The sequence below is a fragment of the Sitophilus oryzae genome, unplaced genomic scaffold, assembly GCF_002938485.1.
Source record: "Sitophilus oryzae breed Bouriz unplaced genomic scaffold, Soryzae_2.0 scaffold_85_pilon_pilon, whole genome shotgun sequence".
Classification (NCBI taxonomy): domain Eukaryota; kingdom Metazoa; phylum Arthropoda; class Insecta; order Coleoptera; family Curculionidae; genus Sitophilus; species Sitophilus oryzae.
Genome location: NW_022147483.1, coordinates 3,099,103 through 3,112,690, shown reverse-complemented (window position 1 = coordinate 3,112,690; position 13,588 = coordinate 3,099,103). Strand labels below are relative to the sequence as shown.

The 13,588-nt window shown below is 34.8% G+C and overlaps 1 protein-coding gene across 9 annotated transcripts in view; it reads right to left on the bottom strand.

Annotated features, from left to right (window-relative positions):
* LOC115890194 overlaps nucleotides 1-13,588 on the bottom strand; it is a 104,698-nt gene that overhangs the window by 72,600 nt on the left and 18,510 nt on the right. For all 9 annotated transcript variants that reach the window (XR_004051590.1, XR_004051589.1, XR_004051591.1 and 6 more), the window contains exons 5-8: nucleotides 12,955-13,162; nucleotides 4,665-4,813; nucleotides 2,801-2,921; nucleotides 2,553-2,674 (exon numbers count right to left, since the gene is read on the bottom strand). Coding sequence is in view for 3 of the 9 variants with exons in the window: in XM_030910354.1 (XP_030766214.1) it covers nucleotides 2,553-2,674; nucleotides 2,801-2,921; nucleotides 4,665-4,813; nucleotides 12,955-13,162 (600 nt within the window). In the remaining 6 variants the exon portion in view is untranslated. The remainder of the gene's footprint in view (nucleotides 1-2,552; nucleotides 2,675-2,800; nucleotides 2,922-4,664; nucleotides 4,814-12,954; nucleotides 13,163-13,588) is intronic.

Genomic DNA, 13,588 nt, shown 5'->3' with positions numbered 1-13,588 from the left:
CGATCGCTGTATGACCCGATTCAATTCTCATGACCCTTTTTTAAAACTCGTTCGTTCAAATTTTATGGATCCGTGCTGGCCACGATTCAATTGAACGAAGCGTATTCAAAGCAGTGAATCGAATCTCACGATTCATTTTTAATACTCGTTCAGTCTTTGCCCACCTCTACCTGTGACCAGGGTTGGGTGGTACTAACTACTGAAGATAAGAGACAATAATCGATCTGAAGACTATTAGATTGTTTTATTCTATTTAATCTGAAGACCGCAGAAAAAAGTCTGATTTTATAGTACAAGTAAGTTATGGTTTAACTATGAGAATAGGCAAAAAAAAAACGAGAATTACTTACAAAGAAACCAAACAACACGATATTATACAAAATAATGACTGACATTGTGAAGATAAAATGAAGAGCTGCTCGGTATCTTAAATTAAACAACAAATTTAAACATCTTTGCCAAAATTTCATTTAGTCAGATTTATAATAGGCTTTGTCAATTTCGATATGATTGATGACGTGCATCGGAAAATGTTTTACGATTACCGTAGGTAATAGCACAGAATATCTAGCTACGCAACAGAAGCCTCGTTACACGTATAAAATCGTAGGTATCAAAAGGAGACAGGTTTTAAAAGCCTGTCTCCCAATCAGATATTTTGATGCGATAGTTTCGCTACTACATAATAGAGGGCGATAAATTTACAGAAAAACAGTTTTCTACAAACGAAATTTAAACGAATTTTATGCAGTGTTGCCATTGTGCAATTCATATTGTAATACTTCCTTATAAAGCCTACCTTCAAATTTGCTACACCATTTAAACATATTAAAATAGATCAGAGCTCTTTTTTCATACGTTTAGGTATTTAAATTGACATGTTAGTAGGAGTTAAATCTTAGAGCTGAATTATAATCACTTTGTGACGTTTGATTGTAATTAAATTTCCTCGATTGGACTTAAGCCCCGTTCTCAGAACTGCGTCGTGTCGACAGCGACACTGATTGACACTTCAAACGACCAATGGGAGCTGTACTAAATTTAAAATTGACAGCTGTTTGAATTTTGTACAAATCTGATTGGTTCTTTTGTCGTGTCGCTGGCGACAGTCGCAGTTCTGAGAACGGGGCTTTATACTTGGTATAGTAAGTATCTTCGGTGACATTGTAATATGATGGTACTATGATGCATACAAAGTGGTACCTTCTATAGTACCATATTATGATACCACTTCCTGACGTTCGATTGGGCTCATATTTGATTATACCTGCGTATTTTTGATGACATTGCAATATTATGGTACATGAAGCATATCAAGAGGTACCATAATGTAGTACCATATTACGATACCATTTTCTGGGGTTCGATTGGGCTTAAACTTGATATACTACGTATCTTCGATGACATTGTAATATGATGGTACTATGATGCATATAAAGTGGTACCTACCTATAGTATCATATGACGATACAATTTCTTGGCGTTCGATTTTGCCTAAATTTGGTATACTATGGATCTTCGGTGACATTGCAATATTATGAAGCATATCGAGTGGTACCATAATATAGTACAATATTATGATATCATTCCCTGGAGTTCGATTGGGCCAAAATTTGGTAACTTGCGTTTCGTTATAAAGATTTGTTTAATTAATAATTTAAATTTATTTTACGAATTTTAATTTATTGTACGATGTCGTGACAGCAACTTTTATGCCGAACTAATATATTATTAATTGTACCTGTGTCACTTTTTAAAATCTACCTAGGTCTATATAAATAACGTGGCAACAGAAGAAATTTGTTCTTATAGTATTTTTTTAGTCAATTAACATTTTTTATACTGCATTTTAATAAATTATTTCCATTATTATTAAACGTATATTTCATTACTAACGTTTCAGCATTAATAAATATCACTATCAATCGCCCTGTATATTATTAATTTTAAAGGTAATTAAAGTTATTTTCTTAGTTAACATAATAAAGTAGTGTATTACATATATTAAAAATGTATTTTGTGAGCATATGTTTTCTAATAATATATTTAAACTTAAAACTATTTTAAAAGCCAAACGAATAATTAATGTAAGGGTATCTGACAAGAAACGAAGAATAGAAAGAAATTATTATCCACCAGAAAAAGAATGGGATGCCAATTAAAGTCTTTTTGAATCTGGCAACTGTTCATCTTTAGCCGAGCTTCAAGGCTGTCGACGTGCCGTCGATCTAAAACCGAAAATTGAAAATTTCCAATTATATTCTGATTATGATATTGTCGCGCCATCTAGTATTTTATTTGTGCAATTTTAGCTCTTTCATTTCGAGTATTTTTCTGTTGCGTAGCTAGATATTCTGTGGTAATAGCAATGATATAAAAATACAGTGTGGTCCGAAATAGAGATCCATATTCTGCAGATGAAACATAAGTGAAAATGTTTGTATAAATGTATGTCCTAAAATGCTTCGTTTCGGAGATACAGGGTGTAGAAGTTTGTGTAGAAATTTTTTCAGCAAAAATAATGTGTTTTAGGTACTTTATTAGAAACTTACTTGTTATAAATGAGGCACAAATCGCGGATAGAATACAGTCTGTCCTTCTCCATTTTCTCCATCATAGCCTTTACGACTGGAATTTTTAACAAGTTGTTTCTCCCAAGCATTCTGTACATGTGCTAAAAAAAAATCAAATATTAATTTAAAAAAAGGACAAGTGCGAGTCGGACTAATATATCCGGGCTTCCGTAAGAATTTGTTGGTACCCGGGTTGACAAATAATAACGAGTTTTTAACATACATACCCCTTCGATTATGTTACGTTCTTCTTGCGTCGTCTTGATTTTCATTAATTTTTGGAAAATAATGAACCCCGCAGCTATGTCATCGTAATTCCGATAAGAAAAAACTCTAGCCAAGAAATATCTGTAAATTAAATTTATTATACGGTTAGCGACGTCAGCCATAATTGGTTTTCTCTAAACTTTAATTTCCTCCAAAACGGTATAGAAATTTGAAATAGCTATTTATGTAACAAGTTGCGAAATAAATGTGTTTTAAGCACCGGACGCAAAATTGGACAATGCGTCTAGTGCTTAAAACACTCTTTTCGCAACGAATTTCATACAAGATTTTTTGTGAAAGCTGATAATTTGAGATTTTCGTGCTATTATTATTATTATTTATTTTTAAACATTTTTTAAAATAAAATTACTTCATCTGCGTTACCGCAGATGGAGCTGAGGCTTGGTAGGGCTTATATAAATAAACAAAAACGCTGCTGAAACTGCGCTATCCACGTTAGTGCCCGAGAACTTGAAAAACTTATACAAGATCACCTACAACAACTTTGAAACCTGGGTCAAAACATGTTGAGAATTTCACAGAACAGGTATTGCTAGCCTATTTCCTGAAGTTATCCACTACCTTAAAGCCGTCAACTCTGTGGAGTAAATATTCGATGACCATGATTTAGAACAGAAATGTAGATATTAGCAAATTCACAAACCTTACTGCATTTTTTAAAAGAAAAGCTTCCAGATATCAGGCAAAGAAATCAAAAGTATTTACAAAACTGGAAATAGAATGCTTTATGAAAGAAACCGATGACAAAGAATTCCTGTTAGCTAAAGCTGTCTTAAACGTTGGAGTATTTGGAGCATGTAGGAGGGAAGAAACGCGTTTTTAACCGTAGATGCCATTAAAGGTTGTCAGTCATTTATTAGTGTGAAGATTCCGAATACAAAAACTCATTTTCCAAGAGTGTTTACGATTACTGAGGGACCAATAGATGGTATCAATTTCTTACATGTATTTCGTAAGTACGCAAAACTTCGACCACTCAATGTGACACATCAGCGATTTTTCTTGACGTATCGAAAAAATCAATGCTGTAACCTGCCAGTTGGAATCAATACAATTGGGGGTATGCCAAAAAAGGTACCGGAATTTCTTGGACTCTCCAACGCCATTGAATACACTGGTCATTGTTTCCGGTGCAGCTGTGCAACAATGCTGGCAGATTCAGGAGCGGACATAACAGTTTTAAAGCGACATGGAGGTTGGTGATCAAGCTCGTTTGCTGAAGGTTACATTGAAAATTCAATTGAACAGAAAACCGAAATAGCAAAAAGAATCATGGGGCAGAAAAATACGCAAAATAAGAAATTAAAAGCAGTTCAGTTCAGTTGCCAGTACAAGAAATTTGCTTATTCCGACTCCTACAACTTGCATTTCTCTTAGAGAAGAAAAGTTGGATGCCTCTTGCATTCACTTTAATAATTTAAATAATTGTACCTTTAAGATTTATAATTAAATATTTTAATTTTTTCTAACGTTTCATTTTTTACTTTCAGGCACTAGTGCCTAAACAAGTGTCATTTCGAATCTCAAATAAATATCAAAAACTGTCAATTTCGACACACTTTCACAAAAAAGTATAAACAGGATTAACCATTTTAGACCAAACAAATTTTTTTTATGGAGAATGCATTTTTCTCAAAATGTGAATAATAAAAATGTTTTTTCTCTTGTAAAGATAATCCGGGATATGATCGACCGGGTTTTGACAGATAAAATAATCGAAATAATTTTCACTAAGATTATTGTTTACCTATCATCTTACAAAGTACGCTTGATCATAAAACTTTTCGACGATATTGTACTTACATAAAAATATTAGCCCACAGAACTTTGTGTTCACTTTTATCCACACATATTCGTATATTAATCAGAACATTCATTATCCTATCACACCTGTTCAACAGGCCAGCTTGCAACAACAGTTTAATTCTTCTAGATTCCGTTATTGTTATTTTCTGTCGAAAAAAAGAATAAAATGCAATATTAGAGATTCAAAAAATTGGTTATTTAACCCCCGCCCCCCCCTTTTTTTTCTTATACACAGCCAAACTTATATGGAATCACCTTTAATTTTTCATAATTTTTGAGACGTATGAACATTTGGTGTTTATGAATAAAACCGAACCAGTCCTTACCAAAGACTTCTAATGAAAAATAATCCGTATGGCAATAAAAAGATTAATCAGTTCCCAAAATAAACACAATGGTATTTTTTTGGTTTCTGAAAGGAAATGATATTTAAATTTTTAATGGTCAAAAAGCATCCGTGTTGCCACCTCTAGAATGTAGAATGTTTAGACTCAGTTAATCACCGCGACCTTATAGACCTATTGTGTGTTCCCCTTTCTTGAGTTATAACGAGTTATAACTCATCATACAGTCTCAGGGCTTTAAGAAAAGCCAGTATCTGAGACGGCTCCACAGAGGCCAGCTCTCCATCCTCGACATCAGACGTACCAAGGTTCATGGCACGAATGGTCGTCGTCTCGGCGCACTCAGTGATAAGGTGTTCTGGTGTTTCCCCATTTTCCCCACAAAATCTGCATTCGCCGTTGTTTCTCAGTTTCAGCCTACTGAGGTGTTCGTTGAGGAGACAGTGTCCTGTTAGAAACCCCGTGACAATCCGAAGATTGTTTTTACTTAAATCAAGGAAAACCTTTGATTTTTCTCGGTCATAAGTTCTAAGGAACTTTTTCGAGTGTCTTAGACCGTTGGAGGACACCCATTCCAAGTTACGGATGGAGTCTTCCAGATTCTTCAGTTCCGCTTTCAGTTGGTTCCCGTTTGGAAAACAGAACGGTTCTGGTCCAGTTAGTGGAGTGTTCGCTTCTTTCCTCTCTGGATCATTTGCTTATTCATTGCCTTCTGTCCCTTGGTGAGCAGGTACCCAGAGTAGGAGGACTTTATTTTCTTTGCCTAATTTGTTGAGCTTCTCCAGGCATTCTTTGACCAACTTCGAATTGATGGTTACTGAGTTGATCGCGTTAAGTGCTGCTTGACTATCGGATAGGATGGCAATTTCCTGTTTTCGATAGTTCCTATCCAAGATAAATTGTACGCATCTTTCGATAGCGCAAATTTCTGCCTGAAGGATACTGGGGTAGGTGCCCATTGGTTCGGAGTATTCAGTTTTCGGCCCAAATACTCCTATCCCTGTCCCTGCTTTGGTTTTGGAAGCATCAGTATACCACGTGATGGTATGGTCTTTTATATGCTGAGTAAGCGTTTCTTTCTTCCAATCCTTTTTATTACTCAATACTACAGTGAGGTGTTTCTCAAAGTTGTAAATTCTTGGTATGTCATCCACTGGGAGTTGGAGAAGTGGAATTTTCTTTTTGAGGGTGTTCCAAGCCCCTGACCTGAAAATTCTCCCAGTACTGTTTCCGTCAATGACCATTCTAATCATTGTCGCATTGGCATAACTACCGACGACAATATGCAGTGGTGTTAGGTCTAGAATGACCTCCATTGCTGCTGTTGGACATGTTCTCATGGCACCTGTGATGCAGATACATGCCAGTCTCTGTACTTTGCACAGGGTTTGCCTTGCTGTACGTTGCTCTAGTTTTGTATACCAAGCAACTGCTCCATAAGTAATCATGGGTCTTACTATCATGGTATACATCCAGCGCAAAATGTTAGGGGCGCAGCCCCACCTATTTCCCGCCAGTCTTCTGCATATCATGAGAGCCTTTGTGGCTTTGCTGGTAATGTTCTTAATATGCCTGTTCCAGAGAAGTTTACTATCCAGGGTTATTCCCAGATATTTCACTTCCTGTGATGGCAGTATTTCCTTTCCATCTAGATGGATTCTTTTCAAGTTTTTCAAACTTCGCTTTCTGGTGAATGGCACTACTGCGGTTTTATCTGAGTTAATACTCAGCCCGACAGTCCTGCACCATCTCTCAGCGATGCGGAATCCTCTTTGGATAATATCACACAGGGTGCCTTCATGTTTCCCCTGTGCAATGATGACTATGTCATCTGCGTACCCTATGCAGTGTATTCCCGCTAGAGTTAATTCTTCCAGTAGTTCATCCACTACCAAGCTCCACAGTAGGGGGGAGGTCACTCCACCTTGTGGAGTTCCTTGCGTTGTTTTAACAACTACAGTTTTGGTACCTATCTCAGCCTCTGCTGTTCGTGTTGAGAGCATTTCCCAAAACCAGCGAATATTGTAGTACTGTTCACCCCTCTTGTTTCAAGAGATCGCTTGACCACCTTGTGAGGTATATTGTCAAACGCCCCTGCAATGTCCAAGAAGGCACAAAGTGCTGTTTCTTTGCTATCCAGGCTTGCCTGTATTAGCTCAGTTAACTGGTACAGAGTAGTTTCTGTGGATCTGCCCGCTCTATATGCATGCTGACTATCGTGCAGTGGTTTAACCTGTAGATGATTTACTCTAATATGGTTGTCCACTACTTTCTCCATCGTTTTTAATATGAACAACGTGAGACTAATAGGCCTAAATGATTTGGGGTTAGCCCAGTCAGTTTTGCCTATTTTGGGTATGAAGATGACTTTAGCTCTTCTCCAGATGGTTGGTATATATCCCATCGCGAAGCTGCTTTTTGTAATGTTTAATAGATGGAGTGTAGCTATTTCCTGACCCTTCTTTAGAAGGGCAGGAAAAATCCCATCTATTCCTGCTGTTTTATAAGGCTGAAAGTTGTCAATAGCCCATTTCAGTTTTTGTTCTGTTATTACTAGCTTGGCCGTCTCCCAGTCTTCCCTGCGAGGATTGTGGGGTTCGGTCGGAGCTACTTGCGTATCAATAGATATGCTACCTGGAAAGTGTGTATGAAGTAGGAGGTTAGCTCTCTCTTCATCTCCTTCCGTGTAGCTTCCGTGTTGCCACCTCTAGCCTTTATGCAAGCTTCTATCCGCGCTGGCATGCTTCTTATTAAATTATCCACGTTGTCTTGGGGTATGTTTTCCCATTCTGCCAATGCTGCATCAATAAGCTGTACGAGATTTCCTGGATTGTTTCGACGAGCTCTAACCCTTCTTTTAAGCCGGTCCTACGAGTGTTCGATAGGGTTTAGATCTGGTGAACATGCGGGCCAGTCTAAAACTACGACACTTTCCGTTTCAAGACATTCTCTAGCCACTTTGCTAACTATCCCCAAATGCAGCTCTCCAAAGCCTCCACTAAATCAACATACCTCCGACCCGTTAAAGCTTATTACCTCCCCAGAACATTACAGTTCCTCCTTTATATCTTGGTACAGATTCAGCAGCGTGGAGTCTCGCTCGTCTCTCTGGAGCTCTGAGAACCCGAATCGATGGTCATCTGATCCCAGGCCAATTCTGGTTTCATCCGAAAAATTCAGTTTTGATGTTGAAGGCAATTTTATTTTGCTGAGAAAATTGTGGTACCCGTAACTCTCTCCTACTGTACAACACTAGGGCATGAAGCCTATTTCTTATGGTTTCAACTGAAACGTTCACACCTGTAGCTGTCAGAAGTTGTCTTTGTAGCTCTGGATGAGAAACATTGGGGTTTCTTCTAGCAATTTGGCACACAAAGCGGCCTTGTTGTTCAGTTGTGACTCTTTGACGACTTTGTCTGGGCCTGTCCTGGAGAGTCCCTCGTTCCAAGCACCTTGCATAATATGTTTTCAATACAACACCCTGGGTAACGCCTACTATTTCTGCTACGTCTCTAGAACATTCCTTGTTCTTTTTAGTTGTATACTAATTCTTTTCCATACAAAAAGTTTAGTGAGAAATAAAGAGTTATTCCATATAAGCTTGGGTGTGTGTATATCGAAAATGTTGGAAATGACGGAAAAAATACTCTGAAAGAGTTCAGTTCTTAATATCAAGAGGTGCTGCATTGAAAATTTCCATTTTCAATTTGATTAACACAATGATGATAATTTTTAAATTTTTTTCAATTTTTTTGATGCAACTTTCAACTCTATATCTCTACAAAAAAAATATCCTATTTTATTAAGAGCTGGAACTTTCGCAGTAATTTTTTTCGGTCATATCCCCGGAATTGCATATACAGGTTATCTCCGAAATAAGTGCAAGTACTTTAACTGGTAGTATATTTTGGCACTAGAAACAGATCTACGAGGTTTTTTCGCGAAAAAAAAAATTGTTGAAAATTTAAAATTTTTCTTGACATTTTCCGGGAAATTTTAAAAAACTTTTTAGTGCCACTTGTTTATTCACCTGAGATTTCTCTACGGTGTCTCTAAACCTTGCAGTGTTGCAACCTCCTATGTTATCCACATTCAACATAGTTCTATATGTTTACATGTTTCTCTGTTTTATTTTTAAAATTTAATACGAATTTGATTGCTTCGAATGTCTTGAATTTGAAATTGCTGTAACTACGGCAGCGTCGCTTAATATCGTCGCATGACGCAAGCTCGCCACGGCGGCGCGGCGCCTCAAAGAACCAGTAACCCAGGCAGATGAAACTGGCATTTGAATTTTGAAAACACGGCGGAGTTTCTGCCAGTAGAGGGATAGATGGCGCTGCGTAGAAATTTCATCTAAAGTCCCTAGATATATATCTAGGGACTTTAATTTCATCACGATTTTATCAAGTCATCCACAGAGTATAGTTTAATTAACGAATTCGTTTGATTCTTTGTGGAGTAATTGGAGTAGTTGGAGTAATTGAAAAATAGAAATATTTATATAAAATGTTGATAATTTAACAGTGATGTGCTTTGTTACCTTATCAACAAATATTGGTATGAAGTTGCTTTCGCCAGAAACAATTATAATTAAATAATTTAATAAAAATTTAATTTCTAAATGACCCGGATCAGTTAGATTAATAAAATAAATTGAAAAGTAAACGTCATTCCATATTTGGCCAGTCTGTCGGTTTCTAAAGTGAAAGCGAATTGTGATTTGTTTTTATGGGAATATTTTACGGATTTTCGCGAATTTAGAGTATTTTGGACGATAGGATTGTGAAATTTAAAAGCCAAGTAGTTCAATATATAAGATTAATTAATCCCTGTGATAATTTTTATGAAATTTCTCATAATCAAAACAAATTCTTTCAACAAAATGGCTGTCTCAGAAAGTTAGAATATCAATTTAAAGTTTTATTTAAATGAGGATCGAATTAAGAACTTGTATAACATTTCATATTAAAAGCTTAATTTTTAAGGTTGTGCAGTAATTTTAAGGGAAGGGTACGGTTTTAGATAAATATGAAATATACAAATTTGCAAAGACAAACAAGTAATTTTAAAAGATTATTTATTTATTTAAACGAGTATAATCATTAATCATTTAGTTTGAAAATATATTTTTATTTACTTATTTATACATTTTCTATACACTTGTATTATTGATAAGCTTTATATGTCCTGTTTTGTTTGTAAAAAAATGTTTCGGGTCATCGAGAATAGATTTACTAACAAATTTGTCCCTTTACTTTCTGTATTATACAACGCGAGTTGTAAGATGTTTCTATTTGAATAGGTCATTAAAGTTGAGATTAAAGTTATACCAAATCAGATACACGTTAACTAATATGCCTTTTATATAATGATTTATTTATTTATAATTTATAACCTTTTTTATGATTATTTATAACTGATCGTATAAATTCTGATAACTTTTATATATACTTGTACAGTACTGAATGTGTTATATGTATTTTTATTAACAAATGTTATAATAAAACAATCAAGTTACAAATTTTTCGTGTTTTATTCTAATTTCAGGGATAATTTCAATCTGGATTATTAATTTATTCGTATCAAAATACATTATTTTTATTTTGTAAATGTTTTGTTACAAATAAATTAATAATCAAGATTGAAATTACCAAATATAAGTAAAAAACTTATGAACTGGCAGTAAAGGTCCGTTTAAAAATATGGCGCGAACCTTTAGTTCTGCGAGCGCGTTCTTAGTTCGGCGAGCGCGTTCTATGCAGTAACCAGTCAACCAATTGACACGCGGCACTCTTGGCGGACGGTTGGGCTGTCGGTAGCATTGTCGAAATATCGAAGCAAAAAAAATGCATATTTAAAATTGCCGAGTGAAACATGTATTCCCTTAGATTAAAAGTAGTTCGTAAAGTGGCGATAAGAGACAATAATTCTCAACATTTATTCATTCAGAAAGGTATTCAAAGCAATGTGCGCTTTTCAAGGTGTTTTATAAATAAAATGACTGTTATTTTAGCAGTTATTATAATAGCAAAGTGAAGTGGGGGGTAAAAAAAAAGTAAAGCAGCACAGTGAAGTGTATTTTAGTTAAGTGTGTCTCGAAAAAGAGAACTATCACAGTTACATCGATCTGTCATAAGTATCTTTTTTTAATGCTGGGTAAGTTTTTTTTGAAACTTATTATGTGTAATAATATCATAATCTTAAAAATGTAATGCATCGCTGCAATCTCTGCCAAACTCCCCAGGTGGTGTGATTTTCTGACTTATTTTTAAGCATATACTATTCTCGTCCATATGGCAACACAGGGTAATTGGATGTAGTTGGCGATATCTGCCGGCGCACAGTGCTTCGAACATATGGCTCTAGAGGATAAAAATCCAAAACTTCTCTTTTGTTGTAAGCAATTTATTCAAACTAGGTTTATTTGACACAAATGATGAGTACTCTCATTGTACTAAATGATGATGTTCTTAGTCCCACGTTTATGAAAAAAAAAGCTTATAAATAATAATAATGGTGGAGCTGTGTTCCATCTAAGCAAATAATAAGTTATAGTATGAAAACGGTGTAAGTATTAAATAAATTCCTGTGATAAAAAAGAATTGGAATAACATTAGAACATGACTCCTACAATATAAACCTAATATAAGATAAAAATGTTTTTCTTTAATGAAAAAGAAACATTAATGTTATATTTAATTAAAAAAAAACTTAAGATACTATAAATTTACTTTAGGACAACAAAATGCATAGATCGTAACTACTCTGATTCAGGAGAATAACTGCTGACAGAATCTTCCAAATTTATAGTATCCAAATCACAGGTAGATGAAGTATCCTCACATATAAGATATTTCTGTACTTCATTTTCTAATATGTTACTTTTTCGCGCTGTTACTGTTCATTTTGTCGGTATGAGGGGTTCGGATGTTAATAGTTACATCTTTAATAGACCATATCCATATATTATTTTTTCCTTTTCTTGGGTATGAGATTTTATAATAAATTGAAAGATGGACACTTTTTTTATGCGACGTTTCGCTCCAACATAGTGGACTTTTTCAGGCACAAGTGGTGTCTCGTTTGACTGGAAGGTTCACCAATATCTAATAAGAACATATTTTTTGAAATACAAATAATTTTGAGTTCTTTTCCTTATGATCAAGCCAAGTATTAGCCAGATCGGCATTGCTTATCAATTTTACTCCATCTGAAAAGTATTATAAAATAAAGTTCGTCGCAAGCAGACGCAGGTGAACTATACAAAAATTAAAAGTGTATTAATATGGCAACAAAAATATTCAATAAATACGATATGTTTTGATATGTTTTTTTTAAATGCCTTTTTGAAGTTTGAAAACGTAAAATTTTTATACCCATTTAAGAATCATCTTAAAAAATAAATAAAAACTAAACAATCACGAACTTGTTTAGAAATAAATTTAAAGTACATACCTTGTTTAACAATATCCATAGTGGCTTTCAATTAAGTACGTACCCGTTTAACTCCATAATATACAGAACTACTATGAATGTGATTCCTTTCACTGATGAAATAATGATCGCAAAATTTATTTTTAGTGAAAATATTTGCTAACAAAAACGCTGTTTATGAAAAATAATATACAGGATGGTTGAACATTGCTATAAGTATAAAATTATATATTCAGATATTAGTAAATTTTAACTTATTTTTTGATTTTTGTCCATGGGACGAAGCACTGTGCGGCGGTTCTCAAAATGTTGCTATTTTTTTTAATTTTCAAAGTTAAATAACTCGGTTATTTTCAATTTATTTTAAAAATTGCAAAGAGAAAATGTTTCTTTTGACCAGATCTACCACCCCTTAAAATACTTGCATTTATTTCTGGGACAGCCTGTATAAAATGTGTTCTCCTTTTTTGTTACTCAGTATATCATTGGCGGGAGAGTGTTCTTACCGGTATAATGGTTCTCGGTATAGCAGTCTCAAAATAATTCCTATTCAATTCGCAGGTAGTATTGAGAATCTGCTCCATTATATCTAAGAATTTGTCTTTATATCCGATAGCTATTCTCTTGTAGTTCGCCGTGATAAAAAGAATGTCTCTGCTAATAACACTCCCCATTAATTGGCCGGATAGTCCTTCCGCAAGGCTGGACAAAACGCTGCAACATTCAGTTTTAATCAGATATATACAGGAATTGTAAAAAATGTCTATACCTATATGGCGGATTCATCTTTCCAAAAAAAATCCTTTATGTGTATTTCGCCACTGCACTGCAAGAAAATCTACGAAATAAAATAGTTAATTTATGTAAACACTTCTGCGTTAAACCTAAACGGACACTGCTTGTCACAAGTTATGTTTACAATTATACAAATTTGCCTAACAAAGAAAAAAAATGCTTAACGTTTCGGAAAGTTTACCTCTTTCCGTCGTCGGAAGCAAAAAAAAATACAAAGAAAAAACTATTTAAAATATTTAAATTCAACTATTCGAGAACACTTTACTTTTTGAAAACGTCTACAAGAAACCGTTGACGTTCTGTTAAAATGACATTATATCAAGTTAGTGTTCTCGAATAGTTGAA